This window comes from Podarcis cretensis, assembly GCF_951804945.1.
Source record: "Podarcis cretensis genome assembly, chromosome: 15".
Classification (NCBI taxonomy): domain Eukaryota; kingdom Metazoa; phylum Chordata; class Lepidosauria; order Squamata; family Lacertidae; genus Podarcis; species Podarcis cretensis.
In genome coordinates this window covers 45,537,474-45,560,368 of record NC_137185.1, presented here as the reverse complement: position 1 = coordinate 45,560,368, position 22,895 = coordinate 45,537,474, and the positions used below count along the sequence as shown (strand labels likewise).

The window sequence follows — 22,895 nt, the reverse complement described above, 5'->3', positions numbered from 1 at the left end:
GATATGAAACACATAGCAGTCAAGTACAACATTCCTAGAGTGAACATGGTAGAGGATGCTTTGTATCAGCCAGAAGAAAACTTCTTGTTTCCTCCTGAGCTGGGACAAATTTCCTCTGCATGTGACTAGAGGAGGGCATGGTCTAATCCGGCCCCCTCTCTGCCTGGAAACAAAAGCAAGGCAGGGAGCACATCTCTCTCTCTCTTTCGGCTCTTCTCCATTTTGTTTTTCTACGTGTGAGGAGAAGTGACTGGTTGTTTGCAGTCACTTAAGAACTAACTAACTCCTTTATGGGATATTTCCACATATGCAATATACTTTTGTAACATAAGTCTGCTTTCAGGGATCCAACTGTGAACTGAATGAATGTGAGTAAACTACATTTATATTGACTTTAATAAGATTGTTGTGTTTATTTTTTTAAGAGGGACAAGAAGGGATCCTACCAGAAGAGCTTCCAGTTGATCGCGCCCTATCACAGTCAAAGACCCCCAGGAAAAGCCTCAAATCGAGCATGAGGTTGAGCATGAGGATGTGGGATCCGGTGGGTGTCGAAAGCGGGCTCCCCCCTCCCCGATAAGCTGTTTTGAGCTCTGAGATCGAGGGGGTTGGAGCTGCAACGCAACGGATAGAACGCTTCCTTTGATGGTACGAAGCTGCGAGACTGTGAGGCATTAGTGGTCAATTCTTCCAACGCTAAAATCATTTAAGGACTGTACTATGAGTACCCTTTATATTTGGATTAAAATTTGGAACAATCTGGACATGAGTGAGGGAATTTAAAAATGGATGTCAGTCCCTACCCGCTGATAGAATGGGAAAGCAGAGATGTTTCTGAAGCAAAGAGAAAAGATTTAGAGACTTTTAAACTTCCAAAGACTGGATCTATTAACCCCCCAAAAGCAGGTGAAGGGGGAAAGAGGATTTAACATTACTGAAATACCTGCAAAAGCTCTTAAAAAGGTATTTTTAAAGCCGCTTGACTCTCTGGAAGAGGTGACCCGGTCAGAGTGGCAAATAGCCATTGTGATGTAACAATAGAAGGCATGCTTGTTACTTTTGTTTCCTACTTGGATATTTTGAAATTGCTGCAGCGGTCAAACTGAAACATTTTAACCCTTAAAGTGAAAACTGGCAACATACCTCTATCTGAATTGCTTGAGGAGTGAAAAAGGAAAATGAATAAGAACGGCAGGTTGGAAAAATTGGGACTGTATTTTAACTGCCTTGTCTTTCAAACTGGAGCTGTTGTCTGACTTCCAGCTCATTATTCCTGACTGTTTTGAAATAAAAGTATCTTTGACTTTGGAAATCTGAGTTACTAGCGGTGCTATGGCGGGTGAGCCTGGGAAAAAGCCACAAACAAGAAGAGACTCTAAAGACCAGGCTTTCCAAGAGCAAATATTGGAGTTTATGAAAGATAATAAGCAGGGTCTGCAGAGTCTTGCAACAGAGGTCAGAGCTAATACTCTCTGTCTCCAGGAATTTAAAAAAGACTTTGGAATTCTGTGCAAAGACCTCCAAGAGGTTAAATCAGAAGCTGCAGGTTTACAGAAAAGACTATCAGAGATTGAAGCTGTTAAACTTTCAGACTTAAAAGAATTACAGGAAGAGGCCCAAACAGCAATAGCTTTTTTACAACTTAAGGAAAGAGAGACATATCTTCATTTGAGAGGCCTACCAGACATTGAACAAAGAAATTTGAAAGAGTGCTTGGTCCAGGAATTTGTGTCCTTTTGGGACCTAACAAAGGAAGAGGTGGAACCTACAATTGTAAAGGCCTATAGATTTGGACCCAGAGGAAAAAAGGACTCAAAATTTTAAATGATTGCCTGGTAGTCTTTCCTGGTAGGCTATCATATCACCCCTTAACCTCCTCTTCTCCAGGCTAAACATGCCCAGCTCCCTTAACCGTTCCTCATAAGGCATCGTTTCCAGGCCTTTGACCATTTTGGTTGCCCTCCTCTGGACACGTTCCAGTTTGTCAGTGTCCTTCTTGAACTGTGGTGCCCAGAACTGGACACAGTACTCCAGGTGAGGTCTGACCAGAGCAGAATACAGTGGCATTATTACTTCCCTTGATCTAGATGCTATACTCCTATTGATGCAGCCCAGAATTGCATTGGCTTTTTTAGCTGCCGCGTCACACTGTTGACTCATGTCAAGTTTGTGGTCAACCAAGACTCCTAGATCCTTTTCACATGTACTGCTCTCAAGCCAGGTGTCACCCATCTTGTATTTGTGCCTCTCATTTTTTTTGCCCAAGTGCAATACTTTACATTTCTCCCTGTTAAAATTCATCTTGTTTGTTTTGGCCCAGTTCTCTAATCTGTCAAGGTCGTTTTGAAGTGTGATCCTGTCCTCTGGGGTGTTAGCCACCCCTCCCAGTTTGGTGTCATCTGCAAATTTGATCAGGATGCCCTTGAGTCCATCATCCAAGTCATTGATAAAGATGTTGAATAAGACCGGGCCCAAGACAGAACCCTGTGGCACCCCACTAGTCACTCTTCTAAGATGATTAGTTCCAGTACATCCAGGTAAATGAAGCATTTAAAGTGGATAAGAAAATTGGTTTTCAAACAGAAATCCAAACTGAAAATGGAATTATTAGATACAAAAATGAAAAACTTATCCAAGATGTATAATTTATTACTGGAATAGCATACGAAAGATGAACAAGTGAAATCCGTAATGATTGAATGGGCTAGGGATGTGGGGCACAATATTGTGATGGTGGACTGTGAGAAATTGTGGAAAAAAGGAATCCAATTTACAGAATGTAGGGTATTAAGAGAAAATTTGATGAAAGTGATGTATATATTGTACTTAACACCAGTGAAGTTAGCAAAAATGTATCATACTAATGATAATAAATGCTGGAAATGTAAGGAAAAAGAAGGAACCTTTTACCACATGTGGTGGACGTGCCCCAAGGTAAAAGACTTATGGGAAATGATTTATAATGAACTGAAAAAAGTGTTTAAAAACACATTTATTAAGAAACCAGAAGCCTTTTTACTTCGTATAGTGGGGGGTGAAATCCCCAAAAAGGATCTTACTTTTTTTCTGTATGCCACAACAGCTGCGAGAATATTACTAGCGAAGAATTGGAAGAAATAAGATTTACCAACTATTGAAGAATGGCAAATGAAGATGATGGACTATATGGAACTTGCTGAACAGACTGGGAGACTCCGGGACCAGAGAGAAGAGGCGGCGGAAGAAGATTGGAAGAAATTTAAAGAATATTTGGGGGAAAAATGTTAATATTTAAATTAGAATAGCTTTGGAAGTGGATATAGGCTGTAGGGTAGAAGTAGAAGACAGTGTATTTTAAAATAGTATTATATGTAAAAGGCGAAAGATTTATACGATCTGAAGAGAAACCAGAGTATAAATATATGTAAGGGATAAAATATGAAGATTTTTATGCTAAAAGTACCGTATTTTTCGCCCCATAGGGCGCACCCAGTTTTTGGGGGGAGAAATAAAGAAAAATATTTTTATTTCCCCCCCAGGCGCGGGGCTAGGGTGGGGGAAGCCCAAGCTTCCCCCGACCCCATCACCCAGAGCAGGCTGCTCTCCACAAGCCGTGGGAGCCCTCCCATGGCTTGCGGACAGCTACCCGAAGCCCGGGTGCAACTGCTCAGCGCGCCCAGGTTTCGGGATGCAGGCAGCTCTCCGCAAGCCGTGGGGAGCCCTGTGGGAACTCCCGCATGCTCCCAAGGCTTGCGGATAGCTTCCTGAATCCTGCATTTGCTCCATAGGACGCACACACATTTCCCCTTCATTTTTGGAGGGGGGAAAGTGTGTCCTATAGGGCGAAAAATACGGTAAGTGTGATTTTTAAAAATGGTTAAAAATTATGATATATATAAACTGCTAAGGATGAGGTAAAATGAAAATCAGATAGGTAGGACTTGGGGAAGCTCACCTAACAATGTGAACAAGGATAAGACAAAGATAAGACAAGAATTTGTTTGTATTGTTTGTTTTTTTCTGTTAGTGCTGTTTATTTGTGTTATCAAATGAATATTTTTTTTTTTTGGAAAAAAGAAAGAAAGAAGGGATCTTACCAGGAATCCTATATATTTAGAGGCTAAAACCAGCCTGCAACAAGTTGTGCGTTTGAAAAGGGAATGCTGAAACTCTGCTTAGATATAGAACTTGCTAACACAAGTTAGGAAGGATATCATTAAACAATATATCCTCTCTTGCCTCCCTGAACATTCCCACATGCACAAAACCATGCTGGTTCAATGAATTGCCTTTGTAATTTAAGAAGATGTGTTTCTCGTGGTCAATAACTTACCAAACCCTTATCCAAAACGATATATATTTCTATGTATCTGTGTACTTTAGTGACATCTGACAGTGGCTGAGGAAAGACAAAATAAATCACATTTAGTAATCATTTTTGTATTTTGGTCCCCGGAACTTTTATAATGCAAAATGGCTTAACGTTAGCAGCAGATTACTAGAACCAAGCCTGCATCAAGCTGCCCCACTTTTTTCAGGCTGTGCATTGTATCTGTATTGTAAGCCTACTAATCTGAGTTCTCAGGGAGGACTCCAAATAAAAAAATGAATATTGATGGTAATTACTCCTAAAGGCCAGTTTAAGAATGAAATAAACCTCTTAGCACTTACCACAGTATCTGAGAGCAGCTTATAAGGCATGCCCTCACTCCCCAGTTGTCTTTCTGTAGATGGCAAATCTTCTCTCCTAAGTGGACTCTGGAGGTTTTTGTGGTTTATCTGATAAATCAGGTGCTCAAAATTAGCTGAGGATTTCAAATGCTCAATTCCATAGCTGACATTCTCAAACTGCAACAGCCCTCTGGAAAAAATAGAAAGTACTAGCCAAGGTTCAAGGAGACCTCGGGTTACATATGCTTCAGGTTACATACGCTTCAGGTTACAGACTCCACTAACCCAGAAATAGTACCTCAGGTTAAGAACTTTGCTTCAGGATGAGAACAGAAATCAGGATGAGAACAGAAATCGTGCTCCGGCGGCGCAGCGGCAGTGGGAAGCCCCATTAGCTAAAGTGGTGCTTCAGGTTAAAAACAGTTTCAGGTTAAGAACGGACCTCCAGAACGAATTAAGTACTTAACCCGAGGTACCACTGTACAGGAAAAGTGAGCTTGTTGTTGTTGTTGTTGTTGTTGTTGTTGTTGTTGCTGTTTAGTCATTTAGTCGTGTCCGACTCTTCGTGACCCCATGGACCAGAGCACGCCAGGCACTCCTGTCTTCCACTGCCTCCCACAGTTTGGTCAGCATAACTTTTATATGCCTGTTGTCTTTGTCCATGGAGTTTTCTTGGCAGGAATACTGGAGTGGCTTGCCGGTTCCTGCTCCAGGTGGATCATGTTTGGTCAGAATTCTCCACTATGACCTGTTCATCTTGGGTGGCCCTGCACGGCATAGCTCATAGCTTCTCTGAGTTATTCAAGCCCCTTCGCCACAGCAAGGCAGTGATCCATGAAGGGGAAAGTGAGCTTAATTAACCTCAAACCCATTGTGGGATGCTAAGAATGTTTTTCATTACTCCCTTTACGCTCTGAGCACACGATACCCCACCTCACACACAGTGGCTTTCTGATCGCTCCCAAACAAACTCCCATCCCTAATCTTGCACCTCACCTCCACTTCTCAGTGCTCATGTCCCAGTAAAATCCTACCCATGACTTTTGTCTCACCTTGAACACTCTCAGTCCCTTGAACACATCCTGCTCCACCCTTTCCCCTTGGCTGCCCTTTGATGATGCTCTTCCTTTGAAAACTAAGGGCTTGTTGGGTGTAGTGAAGGGTTAACCTTCTGTGTCTCGAGCTTGAGGGGAGAAGGGCTTACAAAGGAAGTAAGCCAGGACATTACGTCAACAGCTTGTTATGCTGTGAGAGAGTGCTTTTGATTTCAGATCGGTCGCTGCACTGAGGATGTGAGGAGTCAGAGAAAATGCAGCTGGACACTGATGGTCTTTGATGGATTGTAAATAAGCTATTTGCTGTACAATAAAGCTTCTAGGATAGAAGAAGCTGTTTGGACTGATTTACTGTCCTTCTCACATTTCGCTGTGCATTCTGCTACGTTTGCTTTCTCCCGTGTTTACGCTGAAAAACAAGAAGCTGGCAGACGCTCGCAACGGGAGCTTAACTGGACGGAGAAGCAATAAATCATAAAGGACAGGTTATGGCTCAACACCAAGAGCGTGAGAAAGGACTTGAAAGGCTTTAAAAGACTGGAGGTCGGCTTGGTCGACTGCCAAAGAGAACAAACGGCAGATCGGAGGAGGCTGACGGAGAGGGAGCATTGGAGCCAAGACTTTCCGGAACACCCAGTTGGCAAGAATGAGTGAGTACTCCAGCCAAAGAAGGGAAAGGGAAATCATGTGTCAGGGAACTGCCATCGGAGAGTCAGGTGGTTGAAGGGCTCCAGGAGGCTAGGAGACCCTCGGATGCTGAGGAAGGAACCAGCAGGGGGAGAGAGAGAGTTCCTGCAGAAACTCAGTCGGAGGGAGGGCTCCAAGATACTTCCAGTGAGAACAGCGGAGAAGTCTCAGGACCTCCGTTGGGGACGCCTACTCCGCGCAGGAAACTGTCACGCAGAGAATCCAGAAGGAGAGTTTCCGTTAAGGAACTCTTATGTTGGCGTAAATTCCGGAAGCGCCCACTGACGGATTCTGCCAGCGATTGAGGTAGCCATGCACCCATGGCTCCGTGGTCTGGGAGAGTTTTAGAAACTGATTGCATGAGTTGAGAACTCAACCATTTACGCACAAGCAGCCCCTTAACCCATAACAGCAATCCGTCAGTCCTTGACGCTGCGTGTGCGAAAGAGAGCCATCATGAGCAACCCAACTGGAGACGGAGCAGCGGGAGGAGCTGGAGCGGGACCAACTCTGGAGGAGAGAAACAGAGCATTGGAACACCAGCTGGCACTGCTAACGGCGCGTCTCGAGGAGAGGAGAGCTCAGGATGCACAGGGGAAGCCCACCCCCATCGCAAGGAAGGTACCTGGGTTGGTACAGAAATTCGGGGGGGACCCAAGAAGCTACCAAGCCTTTAAGACAGAAATGCAGTACGCCCTGAACCTGCAGTTTGATGATTTTGCCGATGAAGAATCGAGAGTGGCTTTTGTGATTGGGCACCTCGAGGGAGGAGCTAGAGAATGGGTGAGGCCCCTGATGGCATCGAACAATGATGCCCTAAAAGACTTGAGGAAATTCTTTATCGCGATGGACTTGATGTTTTCCAGCCAGATTGAACAGGGAGCGGTACGGAGACAGTTAATGGCTTGCAAACAGGGGAATCAGTCCGTCCGAGAGTATTGGACACAGTTTACCATAAAGTAAAGGTAAAGGTACCCCTGCCTGTACGGGCCAGTCGTGTCCGACTCTAGGGTTGTGCGCCCATCTCACTTAAGAGGCCGGGGGCCAGCGCTGTCCGGAGACACTTCCGGGTCACGTGGCCAGCGTGATGAAGCTGCTCTGGCGAGCCAGCACCAGCGCAGCACACGGAAACGCCATTTACCTTCCCGCTATAAAGCGGTCCCTATTTATCTACTTGCACTTAGGGGTGCTTTCGAACTGCTAGGTGGGCAGGAGCTGGGACCGAAAGACGGGAGCTCACCCCGCCGCGGGGATTCGAACCGCCGACCATGCAATCGGCAAGACCTAGGCACTGAGGTTTTACCCACAGCGCCACCCGCGTCACAGTTTACCATGCTCACACATAAATTGGGGTGGGACCTGTCTTCTGACCCGATTCAAATGCTGTTTGAAGAAGGGCTAGCCCCGGCGGTGAAAGATGAACTTTCCCGCGCGCCCCGTCCGGAGTCCATGGATCAGCTGACCAAATCGGCGCTTGCGATTGGAGCGCGCCAAGAGGCAAGGGCTCTGGAGAAGCGGGAAGGGAGAGGAGAGCGTTGGAGTGATTTCCGCATTCCTGAGATGCCGGAGCAACCTTCCCCGCCAGTGGAACCAATGGAGATTGGGACTGCGCGCGCGCACGGAATTTCAAACGTCAACGAAGGGCGGAAGAAAGAGGGGAAGAGCGCCAAAAAATGCTTCCTCTGTCAACAGCCAGGACAATTTGCCAGAGTGTGCCCACAAAGGAAGGGATGGCAAGGAATGGTGGGGGCTGTTGGGACGGAGGAGGAGGAGGTTAAGGAGCAGGTAAAAGCCAACGCTTGGCTGCCAGCGACAGGGCACAGCAGCCAGGCCAAGGATCAGTGAACGTGCCCAAGCCTGAACCCCCAAGAGCGGCTCTAGTCGTAGAAGTGCTGCTAGAGCTACCCAATGGACATCCACTCACAATAAAAGCCCTATTAGACTCAGGCAGCTCCTGCAATTTCATGAGTAAGGAATTTGCATCAGAGCACCAGATACAGATGCTGCCCTTAAGTAATTCCTTGCAGGTGACTACAATTGATGGGAGGGAACTTCTGGGAGGGGAAGTGAGCCAACAAACGGTCCCCATGACAATGAGGGTGGCAAGGCACACGGAAGTAATTGCATTTCACGTAGCCACCCTGGCGGGGACGCCCATCATATTAGGAATGAGCTGGCTGGCGTTACATGACCCGCTAGTGGGATGGCACCAGCGGACAGTCTCTTTTGGGTCAGCTCATTGCCTAGAACACTGCAAGGGAAGAGAAACTCAGGGGGTGGCCAGGGCAAGTCTGGCAGGGACGGTGGTGGGAGAAAAGGGAGAAATACCACCACAATACGCAGACCTGGGTGATGTCTTCAGCGAGAAGGAAGCAGATAGACTGCCCCCTTTGACTGTCAAATTAACCTACTCCCGGGAGCCCAGCTACCAGTAGGCAAACTGTATGCTATGTCGGACAGGGAGATGCAGGAGTTAAGGGAGTTCATAGACAAGAACCTGAAACAAGGGTTCATCAGGGAGTCAAGAGCGGTGGGGGGCAGCCCAGTCTTTTTTGTGGACAAAAAGGACTCAAATAAACCCAGGTTGGTCGTGGACTTCCGGGCCGTCAATTCGGTGTCAGAACCAGTGGCCTTTCCCATGCCCAGGATTGACGACATTCTGACCAGGGTGAGGAAGGGAAAGATTTTTACCAAGCTGGACCTGAGGGGGGCATATAACCTGATACGGATGAGGAAGGGGAATGAATGGAAGACCACCATGTTCACCCCCTTGGGGGCCTTTGAGTATCTCGTTATGCCCTTCGGATTACAGGCAGGCTCAGCATGCTTCCAATCCTTCATGCATCACGTCCTGGGACCTCTGCTCTATAAGAACTGTGTGGCCTTCTTAGACGACGTGTTAGTCTACTCAGAGAATGAGGAGCAGCATGTCCGAGATGTCCGGGAAGTCCTAAGCAGGCTGCAGGCAAACCAGCTGTGGGTAAAACTGGAGAAGTGCCAGTTCCATACCAGAGAGGTGGAATTCCTGGGGTACCGTTTGTCAGACAAGGGATTGGCCATGGATCCCAGTAAAGTCCAAGCGGTACTGGAATGGAAGACACCCAGAACCAGGAAGGACATGCAGAGATTCCTGGGGTTTGGAAACTTCTATTGGAAGTTCATCAAAAATTTTGCCCACTTAACGGCGCCCATCACCGACTGTCTCAGTAGTAAGAAGAAATTCGTCTGGACGGAAGAGGCGCAGCGAGCTTTTGAACAGCTAAAGAAAGCGTTCACATCGGAGGAACAGCTCTTGCACGTAGATTTACAAAAGCCGATGAGGGTAGAGACGGACGCATCTGATCGAGCGGTAGGGGCGGTGCTTCTCCAGCCGGGAAAAGATGCGTCGGACTGGAGACCGTGTGCCTTCTTCTCGCGGAAGTTGAACAAATCCGAAAGGAACTACACAGTGTACGACCGGGAACTGCTCGCCATTCATGAAGCGTTTTGGCGGTGGCGACACCTGCTGATCGGAGTGCAGCACAAGGTCCAGGTGTGCACGGACCACAAAAATCTGGAATATTGGAGAACGGCCCGAGTACTGAACCAGAGACAAGTGAGATGGGCACAGGAGTTTTCCAAATTCCATTTTGAGATTTGCTACGTACCGGGACCAGAGAACGTCAGAGCGGATGCTCTCTCTCGAAAGCCAGAGTATATGGAGGGGGAGGGAGCGCCCGAAGAAAGGCATATTATCCCAGAGGACCACTGGGTTTGTGGAGCAGCATTGGTGGGGCAAAGAGAACTGGTAGAAGGGACAGAGAACGATGAATATGCCCAAGATAAGCTCAGAGGGCTCAGGAGAGCCGGGGAGAACACAGGAGGGTTTGAAGAAAGGAACGGGGCGTTGTATTACAAAGGGGCTTTGTACATACCGGAAGGGGAATTGAGGGGTACTCAAACAACTACACGACAGCCCCACCGCAGGGCACTTTGGGCAACACAAAACCATGTGGTTAGTTACCAGGCAGTTCTGGTGGCCCAAGGTGAGGGAAGATGTATGAGAGTATGTAAGGGGGTGCGACCGCTGCCAGCAAGCAAAGGGGGAGAGGGCGGCACCGGCGGGGTTGCTGGAACCATTACCCACACCCGAACAGCCATGGGAGGCAGTTTCCATAGATTTTATGACGGATTTACCAAAATCCAAGGGAAAGACTGCGGTAATGGTAGTGGTAGACCTGTTAACCAAGATGTGCCACTTTGTAGCTTGCTCACATGTGGTGACGGCGGAAGAAACCGCCAGGTTGTTTATAGAACACATTTTTAGGTTGCATGGCGCCCCCTTGAGGGTGGTCTCCGACAGAGGGAAACAATTTACGTCCAGGTTCTGGAGGAAGCTCATGAGCTTACTGCACGTAGAGGTCAATTTCTCGACCGCCAGACACCCAGAAACTAATAGGCAGGCTGAAAGGGCAAACAGTATTCTGCAACAATATCTGAGGTGTTATGTAAATGACAGAGAGAATGATTGGGTAGAGAAATTGGCCCTGGCCGAATTCGCCTACAATAACGCGGAAAATGTGTCCACGGGCATGAGTCCATTTATGGCCAATTACGGGTGTCACCCTAGGGCCTTTCCAGGGGAAGGAGGGGAAAGATGGAGCGTACCGGCAGCGGAACATTTTGTGGAAGAAATGGAAGCCATACATCAACAGCTCAAGATGAATTTGGATAGGGCCAAGGAAGAATACAAGAAGCAGGCAGATAGGAGCAGAAGGGAAGGAGAAACCATAAGGGTGGGGGACCGGGTGTGGTTGTCAACACAAGGGTTGCCATTCAAGGGAGGGTGCAAGAAGTTGAGGCCGAAACGACTGGGACCCTTCAAGGTTATACAACAGGTCAATCCGGTGGCCTTCAGACTCAGGTTGCCAGACAACAATGAAACTGCATCCAGTATTCCACAGGTCATTACTGTCACCATACCGGGAGGGGCGGGAATTTTTGGGACGTGAAGGTGAGGTTCCCGCGGCACCGGAAGTAGAAGAGAGGGAGCGCAGCAGTCATGTAGCAGAAATACTCGACTCTCGGTGGAAGGGTAAGCAGGTGGAATACTTAGTGACATGGGAAGGGGAACCGGAGTCCGAAAATACCTGGGTACCGGCAGAAACGGTCGAAGATGAGGTTTTAGCAGGAACGTTTCATCGCCGGTTCCCAAGGAAGCCTCAGCCCTTGGCTAGGTTCTGGGAGGAACACTTCGGCACCACTGATGAGGAAGAGGAGTTTGAGGGGTTCCCAGAATCAGGACAGGAAGAGGAAGAAGAATCAGATGGGGAGTAGTATTCGGGACGAAGGGACAGTAGTAGGTGGAGGGCGGTTTTCGAGTCATCCGAAGATGAGGGGGATTCCTTCAGGGGGTTCCCAGTCTCACCACCCAGAGAAGAAGGGGAAACGGGGGGTGAGGGGGGTCCTGGAGGGGAGGTGGATGTCAGGGAACTGCCATCGGAGAGTCAGGTGGTGGAAGGGCTCCAGGAGGCTAGGAGACCCTCGGATGCTGAGGAAGGAACCAGCAGGGGGAGAGAGAGAGTTCCTGCAGAAACTCAGTCGGAGGGAGGGCTCCAAGATACTTCCAGTGAGAACAGCGGAGAAGTCTCAGGACCTCCGTTGGGGACGCCTACTCCGTGCAGGAAACTGTCACGCAGAGAATCCAGGAGGAGAGTTTCCGTTAAGGAACTCTTATGTTGGCGTAAATTCCGGAAGCGCCCACTGACGGATTCTGCCAGCGATTGAGGTAGCCATGCACCCATGGCTCCGTGGTCTGGGAGAGTTTTAGAAACTGATTGCATTAGTTGAGAACTCAACCATTTACGCACAAGCAGCCCCTTAACCCATAACAGCATGGCAAAGCCCCAGGGACATGGCTTTGAGTTTAAGATGCCGTGTCAGAGACTGAGTAGCCATAATTGGCTGGAATGGTCTTTTGCAATGGAATTCCTGCTGGTGGGAGAGCAGTTATGGCACTTGGTCCAACCCCCACAGCCTGCAGCTGGGAAAGCAAAGGCAGAGAAGGCTGCAGTTCAAAATGAAATGGAGCAGCGTGTGCTTAGAATTTTGGCTGAAAGTGTGGAAGCTTATCTTGTGCCAGTCCTACAGGGTGCCAGACAGCCAAGGGTCACTTGGGAATCCCTCCAAAAAGCTTGTGAAGCTGGGGTGGGAAGCAAGGGCCAAGAGGTGGCTGCACCAGAGGGGGAGAGCCAAGATGGCGCCAGCCAGTTTTTTGAAAGCTCATTGAAAGCTGGGAGGAGCTTTGAGCCCCCAAGGGGTGGTGGTGAAGGGACTGTTGCTGTGACTGCTGCTGGTGCTTTTGCTGTGCCTGGGAGCAGTTTGGATGCTGCAATGTGTCTGTGTGAGGAGCCAGGAGAGAGGCTAAGATTCGGAAGCCCTACACCCATCAGAGGGGGGTGCAGGCAAAGGTCCTGGAAGCCCTGTGAGCAGTGGGGGGGCAGTGAGCAGTGAATGCTCAGAGAAGCCTCTTTCTCCAAAAGCTGCCAAGTGCTGTTTACGCCATGAGCCAGGGCCTAGCCATGGGAAGCTGAGTGCTACTGTAGGCTTCAAGGCCAGCCATCTGGAGCAATCTCTGATAAGAGCTTCGGAGCTGCATGAGAACGCCGGGAGAAGTCCAGTCTCCAAGGCAACTGAGAGAGTTGCATCTACGGAAGATGTGAAGGTCATGGGCAAGTCTCCCTGCCAGGGGGGGTCTGTTGCCATGGCAACCAGACAGGACATCTACAGAGACCCCAATGAGGGGGGCAGCAAAGAGAGTGTTGCTATGGCAATGCTTCAGGAATGTCAACAACCAGACACTCTGACTGTCGTCATTGACTCTGGAGCCACAAACACTTCAGTTCCATCTGCTGGTTTTTTGTGGAACTGCAGGACAGTAAAAACTGACAAATACGTCACCCTTGCTGATGGGAGTAGAAGAAGGCTGACACAGTCAGGACATTTTTACTGTTCCTTTCTTAAACATGAGGTCAAAGCTTATGTGGTGCCAGGCTTAGCCAATTGTTTGTTAAGTATGCATGATTTACTTGCTGATGGTTTTCGTGTGTCTTTTGCAGGTACCCAATGTGAGTTTTCCAAGAATGGGAAGCCCTTGTACACAGTGCAGGCGAAAGGCAATTTGTTTGTTGTAGAGTTGCCTGTTTCTACAGAAGAGGATGACACCAAAGATGCAAAGGGGCAATGTGTGAATGTAGCGCCCCACGATGGTTGTCCGCATATCTGGCACAGGCGATTTGCCCATATGAATTGGGGATTTATCCAGAAGGCACCTGAACTGACACAGGGGTGCAAATTTAAGGCTTGTGACAGGTTCTTGGATTGTAATGCTTGTAAGCAAGCCAAGATTGTCACATGCTCTTATCCAAAGTCAGAGAGACAGACCACTCAACCCTTTGAGTTAATTCATGCAGATTTGTGTGGCCCCATGTCAGTTGAGTCATTGGGGGGGTCAAAGTTCTCTCTGCTTCTGATTGATGATTTCTCGAGAAATGTGTGGACATTTGCTTTACGCTCTAAAGGGGAGGCAGCTAAGCTGATCAGGGATTGGGTCACCACAGTTGAGGTAACCTTCTCCACCAAAGTGCGTGGCTTTCAACAGAGGTTCAGAGTTCACTGGTTCTGCTTTGCAGGATTTCTTTAGGGAGAAGGGGATTAGCCGATTGACCGCTCCTTACTCTCCGCAGCAAAATGGAGTAGCGGAGAGGAAAAACAGGACGATACAGGAAGCGGTGTCGTCTGTACTGTGGGATGCAGGGCTACCCCAGAAGTACTGGTCTGAAGCCTGGCGATTTGTGGTGCATACACAGAACAGAGTGTACAACTCAAGTGTAGGGAACACACCCTATTTCTTGCTGCATAGAAAGAAACCCAAGGTGCACTACCTTCGTGTGTTTGGTTGTGAGGCCTGGGTTCTTATTCCAAAGGCTCTACGCAAGAAAGGTGACCCAAGATCCAAAAGAATGATCTTTGTTGGGTATGAGCCTGGCTCCAAGGCCTGGCGGTTTGCGTACCCAAGTGGAAACCAGTCAAGGTTGGTGATCAGCAATAGCGCTGAGTTCTGTGAACAAGCTGGATGTTCACGTTTGCACGCTAATCCAGACGTGATTTCACAGCCGTTCTATGACTCAGATGAGGAGGAGGAACTTGTTGTTGGCGACCGTGGTGCAGAGCAACAGGGTCCACCACAGGGATAGAGTCCAAGGCAGGGACAGCTCAGGATCCCTCAGAGGGGGGAACCTAGAACACCTCCTCAGGTAAGTGTCAAGTCTGAGCCAAAGAGTGAGCCTTCCTCACCTGCTGGACCAGTTGTAAGGCCCAAGAGGTGCAGCAGGTCAGAGGGGGAGGACACTGAAGTTGAGGATGATTTAGCTGGTCCCAGTGAGTCAGAAGGGACACCAGGGTTCACACTGAGGAGATCAGTGAGAACAAGGAGGCCTCCTGATCGGTATGACGCTTCAGGCGTCTGGGTAGGTGCAGTCAGATGTGAACCTGAATCCTTTGAGGATGTTCAGAGTCTACCTCAGTAAGAAGCAAGTAAGTGGCACAAGACAATGGACAAAGAGATGAGGTCCATGGAAAACCTAGGTGTGTTCTCACTTACAGAGTTGCCACCGGGCAAGCAGGCTGTGAGTTGCAGGTGGGTTTACCGCCTTAAACCCACTGATGCTGGAGAACCGCAGTATAAAGCTAGGTTAGTTGCTCGTGGATTCACTCAGAGAAAGGGAATACACTCCACCGAGGTGTATTTGCCAACTTCACGAGCAGCTTTTAGCTGTTGCTGCACAGAGAGGCTGGAAGGTAAACCACATTGATGTGGATGTTGCCTACCTGAACTCAGATCTCCAGGAGGAGCTGTACATGCTTCCTCCTCCGGGGTTTGAGATTTTGAGGCAGGGTGTTGTGTGGAGATTGCACAAATCCATCTATGGATTACGTCAATCAGCCAGAAACTGGAACATGTGCCTGAATGAAGCCTTAGAAGAGCTAGGTTTCAGAAGAAGTGTTGCTGATAGTTGCCTTTATTTGAGAGGATCAGGTGCAACACAAGAATACGTGCAGATTTACGTTGATGATGTCTTATTCTTTTCAGAGACAGATAAACAGGCAGAAAAGTTTGCCAGAGAGCTAGGTAAACGGTTCAAGCTTAAGCAGCTTGGTGTTGTCAAGACCTATTTAGGTGTAGATGTTGTCAAAGCACAAGATGGGAGCTTTTTGCTCAGCCAGAGAGGCAAAATTGAGCAGCTGCTTCAGAAATTCAGGATGAGTGATTGTGCGGGAGTGAGAAGCCCTATGGAGACTAGTTTTGTGAAGGATAGTCAGCAAGTAGAACACGCTGTGTTCAAAAATGCTGAAGTGGATAAGTCACTAAGACAGGTAGTTACGAAAGACGGAAGACTACCAAAAACTTTTTTTGAGATTACAGACAATATGGACTTAATTGATACTTGGAGAACCAAGAACCAAGAACCCCCTAGGAAGAGAGGGGACCTTCTTTTCTGAAGCCAAAATGACATGGAGAAGAATTGACCAAATCTGGATAACCAGAGGAATGGCTCCTAAGATTCGGAAAGTGGAAATTTCCCCTAAAACTTGCTCCGACCATAATCCTGTGAGAATGGAGATGAAAGTAACACAGACTGGTTCCTTCAGATGGAGGATGAATGACACCTTACTTAGAGATGCAGAAATTACCAAGAAGGCCCAAAAAATTATGAAAGACTATTTTGAGATAAATATGAAAACTACAGTTGAGAAAAGAGTAATCTGGGACGCGAGTAAAGCCATAATGAGAGGGTTCCTGATTCAACAGAATGCAATAAAAAAGAGAACCCAAAATGAGAAAAAAGAAAAGATATTGGAGAAAATAAGAGAAGGTGAGAAGAAACTTAGAGTGAAACCAAAGTCACAGGAGATTCTGAGAGAAATAAAGCTATATCAAGTACAATACATGAAAATGATAAACCAGGACATAGAATGGAAAATTAAACAGATGAGACAAAAGACTTTTGAATCGGCTAATAAATGTGGGAAACTGCTAGCGTGGCAGTTGAAGAAAAGACAAAAGTTAAATACTGTTACAAACCTCGAAGTGGAAGGTAAGAACATACAGAACCCACAAGAGATTAGAAACTGTTTCCAGAGATATTTCAAACAACTTTACACACAAGGGCCACAGAAAGAGATTGATATAGACCAATTTTTGAAAACTAATGGATTACAAAAAATTTCTCAAGAAAACAAGCTATTTCTGAATTATAAAATATCTGAACAGGAGGTGGAAGGTGACATCCAGAACATGCAGCTGGGTAAATCTCCAGGGCCGGACGGTTTAACCTCTAAGTACTATAGATCCTTGAAAGATTGGTTAATTCAACCACTAAAGGAGGTTTGCAACGAAATTTTGGAGGGGGAAAAAGTGCCAGAGTCGTGGAAAGAAGCATACATTACACTTATACCGAAAACTGAGTCTGAAAAGACACAACTCAAGAATTACCGCCCCATATCTCTGCTTAATGTGGATTACAAAATTTTTGCTGATATTTTGGCTAAAAGATTGAAAAAAGTTTTAATGGAAGAGATACATAAAGATCAAGCTGGCTTTCTCCCGGGTAGACATTTGTCTGACAATACGAGGAATATAATTAACATTTAAAAAATGCTTCAAACAAATATTAATACCAAAGCAGTTTTGATATTTGTGGATGCAGAGAAAGCCTTTGACAATATTTCCTGGAGTTTCATGAAGAAAAATCTTCAGGGGATGGGGGTTGGTCAAGGTTTTGAAAATGGTATAGGTGCAATTTATTCAGAACAAAAGGCTAAGTTGATAGTTAATAACATGGTGACAGAAGAATTTAAGATGGAGAAAGGGACACGACAAGGCTGCCCAATTTCCCCATTGCTTTTTATTTCGGTCCTGGAGGTCCTGCTAAATATGATTAGAAGGGACCACTTGATTAAAGGTATCCAGGTCGGAGCCAAACAATACAAACTTAAAGCTTTTGCAGATGACTTAGTATTGACATTACAGGAGCCAGAATCTAGTACTAAAAGAGTTTTGGAATTAATCCAGGAATTTGGCAAGGTGGCTGGTTTTAAGTTGAATAAATTAAAAACCAAGGTTTTGGAGAAAAACTTAACACTAAGTGAGAAAGAGAGGTTTCAGAAGGAGACAGGTCTAACATTGGCAAAAAAAGCAAAATATCTAGGGGTAAATATGACTGCTAAGAATGTGAATTTGTATAAAGATAACTATGAGAAATGCTGGTCAGAAGTGAAAAAAGAACTTGAAATATGGTCAAACCTGAAACTTTCCTTGTTAGGCAGAATTGCCGTTATCAAAATGAATGTATTGCCAAGAATGTTATTTTTGTTTCAATCATTGCAAATAATAGACAAGATGGACTGTTTCAAGAAGTGGCAGAGAGATATCTCTAGATTTGTCTGGCAGGGCAAGAAGCCCAGAATAAAATTTAAAATACTTACTGATGTAAAGGACAGAGGTGGATTTGCCCTGCCGGACTTCAAGTTGTATTATGAATAAGCAGCTTTTTGCTGGCTGAAAGAATGGCTGCTTCTTGAGAACACAGACATTTTGGACCTAGAAGGTTTTGACAATGCTTTTGGGTGGCATGCATATCTGTGGTATGACAAGGTTAAAGTGCACAAGGCTTTTAAAAATCATATTGTCAGAAGAACATTGTTTAATGTCTGGACAAGATATAAAGACTTACTTGAAAATAAAACCCCAAGGTGGTTATCACCTATGGAAGCGAAGGCTCTGAAAAAACTCAATATGGAGGCCAATTGGCCAAAATATTGGGAGATTTTGGAACAGGAAGGTGACAAATTGAAATTGCAGAGTTTCGAGAAATTAAAGGATAAAGTGCGAGATTGGCTTCATTATTTTCAAATAAGGGAGGCTTACAACCTAGATAAAAAAATTGGTTTCCAGGTGGAAAAATCAAAATTAGAAACAGAATTGTTAGAATCCAAAGCTAAGACACTATCAAAAATGTATAATCTGCTGCTGAAATGGAACACTGAAGATGAAACGGTAAAATCTGCTATGATAAAATGGGCACAAGATATCGGTTATAACATTATGTTTGCTGACTGGGAACAGTTGTGGACCACCGGTATGAAATTCACGGCATGTAATGCCTTAAGAGAGAATATTATGAAAATGATATATAGGTGGTACATGACCCCAGTCAAGCTCGCAAAAATCTATCATCTGCCCGATAATAAATGTTGGAAATGTAAAGAGACTGAAGGTACATTCTTTCACCTCTGGTGGACGTGCCCAAAGATTAAGGCTTTCTGGGAAATGATCTATAATGAATTGAAAAAGGTATTTAAATATACCTTCTTGAAGAAACCAGAGGCCTTTCTCTTGGGTATGGTCGGCCAAGAAGGACAGAACTTTTTTTATGTATGCTACAGCAGCAGCAAAAATACTCATCGCAAAGCATTGGAAGACACAAGACCTACCCACCTTGGAAGAATGGCAGATGCAAGTAATGGACTATATGGAATTGGCTGAAATGACTGGCAGAATCCGAGACCAGGGAGAAGAGTCGGTGGAAGAAGATTGGAAGAAATTTAAAATCTATCTACAGAAATACTGTAAAATTATTGAATGTTAATGACGTTGGAATGAAATGAAGTGGTTCTAGTAATAGGGTAAAATAAGAATAGGCAAGAAGGGATGGATTTTAGATGAAAATTTGAAGCTAAAATATGTGATGATAAATAATTAAGGGTAAAAAATGAGGCTATGAATTTGCTGAATAAATCTTTGAATGGAATACAAAAAAGGGAGGTGTGAGGAAGTGACGAAAATAAGTAAATGAATGTAAGTTATTATAAAAGAGGGATTTTTTATATTTTATTTTTTCTTTTTTTGTTGAATTTTGGTTTTTGTATTTTTGTATTTTTTGTGTTTTTGTATGTGTGTCATTATTCTGTAACTTTTTTTGGTTAAAAATTTAATAAATATCATTAAAAAAAACACAACAAAAATGCTGAAGTGTTTCAGTCAGCCCTAGGGAGTTTGCTGTACTTGTCCCAGTGGAGCAGACCAGATATAGCGTTTGCTGTCAATCTGCTCAGCAGGGAAGCCTCAAACCCTAGTGTGCAAGCCTGGAATGGCATCAAGAGAGTTCTGAGGTATATGCAGGAAACCAAAGACTTTGTCTTAGGCTACCAGCACAAGGTGAAGTCAAACTGACTTGTTTTGTGGACTCGGACTGGGCTAATCTTCAGGATCGCAAATCCATGTCTGGTCTAGTGGTGAAGTTTGGGAACTCGGTAGTTGGATGGTGGTCCAAGAAACAGAGTCTTATAGCACTCTCATCCACTGAAGCTGAGTTCAGTGCTCTTTCAGAGGTGTGCAGAGAGGTAGAGTTCTATGCTCGTTTGGTCCAGGAACTCTGTGGGACAGATTGTCTGCCGATACTTGTCTTCAAAGACAATCAGCCATGCCTTCGTTTGGCCGAGACGGGTCAATTCAAGGCCAGGACCAAACACCTAGACATTCGCTTTCAGAATGTGTGTCAGAGTGTTCAGGAGGGGTTAGTTGCGTTGAAGTACTGTCCCTCCGCCAAGAACCTCGCTGATGGGTTCACAAAGCCACTCTCCATCCAAAGACACAGAGAGTTTTGGGAAGGTCTGGGTTTGGGGTGACCAAGGGTCAATATCCCCCCCTCAGGCACGAGACAAGAGGGGGTGTTGGGTGTAGTGAAGGGTTAACCTTCTGTGTCTCGAGCTTGAGGGGGGAAGGGCTTACAAAGGAAGTAAGCCAGGACGTTATGTCAACAGCTTGTTATGCTGTGAGAGAGTGCTTTTGATTTCAGATCGGTCGCTGCACTGAGGGTGTGAGGAGTCAGGGAAAATGCAGCTGGACAATTATGGTCTTTGATGGATTGTAAATAAGCTATTTGCTGTACAATAAAGCTTCTAGGATAGAAGAAGCTGTTTGGACTGATTTACTGTCCTTCTCACATTTCGCTGTGCATTCTGCTACGTTTGCTTTCTCCCGTGCTTACGCTGAAAAACAAGAAGCTGGCAGACGCTCGCAACGGGAGCGTAACTGGACAGAGAAACAATAAATCATAAAGGACAGGGCTTAGCCACACTTATCTTTGGTCCCACTCTTTCAGGCATCGGTCCACTGCTTTAACGCTCCATGTCAGAGCAGTTTCCCACCCACCCCAAGCATTTGCCGGGGGGGGGGGGGAGACATACTTGTTAAAGCTGAATCAGTGTAACATCCATTTGGGTTTTCCACTGACTGACATTTGCTCCAGTTGAGCATTAAAGAGTGTGTTTTCACAGGGAATGCTCCAAAGCTAAAAACAGGTGCTCAGACACAGAGCTTTAAATTGTGAGCTGTGTCAAGAAAGAGCAGAGGAAAGATAAGTGTGGATAAGCCCTAAATTATTCCAAGAAGACATTATAGAGAAGCAAAAGGCTGGCATAAGGACTGCCAATCGCTGGAGTTTGCTAGTATCTTAGGGTGCTGGCCATCTCCTCTGGATACCTCATACAGGGACAGGGGTATTTGGCTGTCTGCTGGAATGCTTAAGCAGGGCCTCCACTTATGCTTATGCTCAGCCTGCATGTTTGTAAATAAGCTCAAATATTACAAAACCAAGTAAATCTACAGTGATTTCCTTCCAAAGGAGACCAAACCTGGGTAGGCCCTACACCTGGGAACTTTCCACTGCTCAGAGAAGAGTAAATATCTTGGGCTGCTGTGAACTTCCACTCAACAAAGTCAGGAGTGTGAAGAACAATGATGGGGATGGGAGAGACAGGACATATACTGCATGCACTTTTGTGAAACATCTGGTGCCTGGATTATGCCAGAGACAGGTTGCTGCTAGGGTTGACAGATAATTGATTTAGGCTGTTGAAATCTCTTACCTGAGCCCATAACAGGTGCTGAGTATTGCAACAGAGTTTGGGAACCCTTGTATGTATCCTTGATAGAAGCATTCGCCCTAAAGATATTTTTTAAAATTAGAAAAAAGCAATTGATGCAGCATTTACACAATTGAAATTCTCTATTAACTAGCCTTACATGCAGTTTTTAACCCTCAACCTCCTGCCCCACAGTTTCAGTTCCCCCAGAATTGTGCTTCTAACCATCTTCCATCCATTCAGGTCAATGTGCCGATGACAGCTTGTCTTAGAAAGAGAGAGCCTAGCCACAGTTATTTGTGATGTTCATGTGAATTATTATTATCTGTAACATGTGTACACTCCCATTCATCTGAGGATCACAGGGCAGTTGTCAATGTAAAAACACAAAAATAGATAGTATAGTAACAATAGATAGTAACAAACAATAGATAGTAACAAACAAAAACAATAACCATCACCCACCATTTAAAAGGCGATAGATTGTTTAATCAGCCAAAGGCCTGGGAGGAGAGGAATATGTTCTTGCCTGGCAGCTAAAGATATGTAACAAAGCTGCCAGGTGAGTCCCCCTGGGAGAGCATTCCATAAGCAGGGAGCTACCCCAGCCATTCTCATGTTGCTGCCCTCTAGGTAGAGGCAAAGGACCTTGGATGGCGACTATGGGGTGTGCCGCTCATTTTGCTTCAGGCCGAGGGAGTTGGCATTTGTCTGCAGACAGCTTTCCGGGTCACATTGCCAGCATGACTAAACTGCTACTGGCACAATGGAAACACCACAACAGAAGCCAGAGCGCACAGAAATGCCATTTATTTTCCTGTCGCAATGGTACCTACTGTATGTATCTATTTGCACTGGTGTGCTTTCGAACTGCTAGGTTGCCAGGAGTTGTGTCAAAGCAGTGGGAGTTCACCCTGTTGTGGGGATTTGAACTGCCAAACTTCCGATCAGCAAACCCAAGAGGCTCAGTGATTTAGACCACAGCACCACCTGTGTCCCTTACTTTGCCTTTACCTGCTGAATTCTGCACCAGCTGAAGATTCCGAACCATCTTCAGAAGCAACCCCACATATAATGGGTTGCAATAATCTAAACTAAAGGTTACCAGAGCATAGTTTGCAGAAGTTAGGCTATGCCTGTCCTGATAGGGGCGCAGCTGGGCACTCAATGCAACCAAGGCCACTTGAGCCTTAAGTGGCAGCAATGGATCTAGAAGCATCCCCAAGCGTGTACTAACTCCTTCAGAGCAAGTGTAACCCCATCGAGAGCAGACAACCTCTCAGCCATCTGCTCTAGGGAACCACCCACTAAAGGTGCCTCCATCTTATCTGGATTGAGCTTCGGTTTGTTGGCCCTCATCCAGTCCATTACTGAGGCAAGACAACAGCCCAGCACTTCCATTGCCTCATCTGCAGATGTAAAGGAGAAGCAGAGCTGTGTGCCATCAGTATATTGATGACAATGTACTCCAGACTCTGGATGGCCCCCTTAGGACGCATTCCAGTGCATGGTATGTGGGACTGCTTTGGAAGATGG

General features: G+C 46.0%; 1 protein-coding gene across 9 annotated transcripts in view; it reads right to left on the bottom strand.

Annotated features, from left to right (window-relative positions):
- LOC307203839 (disintegrin and metalloproteinase domain-containing protein 2-like) overlaps positions 1–22,895 on the bottom strand; it is a 106,714-nt gene that overhangs the window by 63,691 nt on the left and 20,128 nt on the right. For 8 of the 9 annotated variants that reach the window (XR_013833382.1, XM_079955013.1, XM_079955008.1 and 5 more), the window contains exons 5-7: positions 21,363–21,439; positions 4,651–4,840; positions 4,313–4,378 (exon numbers count right to left, since the gene is read on the bottom strand). Coding sequence is in view for 8 of the 9 variants with exons in the window: in XM_079955013.1 (XP_079811139.1) it covers positions 4,313–4,378; positions 4,651–4,840; positions 21,363–21,439 (333 nt within the window). In the remaining variant the exon portion in view is untranslated. The remainder of the gene's footprint in view (positions 1–4,312; positions 4,379–4,650; positions 4,841–21,362; positions 21,440–22,895) is intronic. The other variant, XM_079955014.1, reaches the window with a different exon arrangement.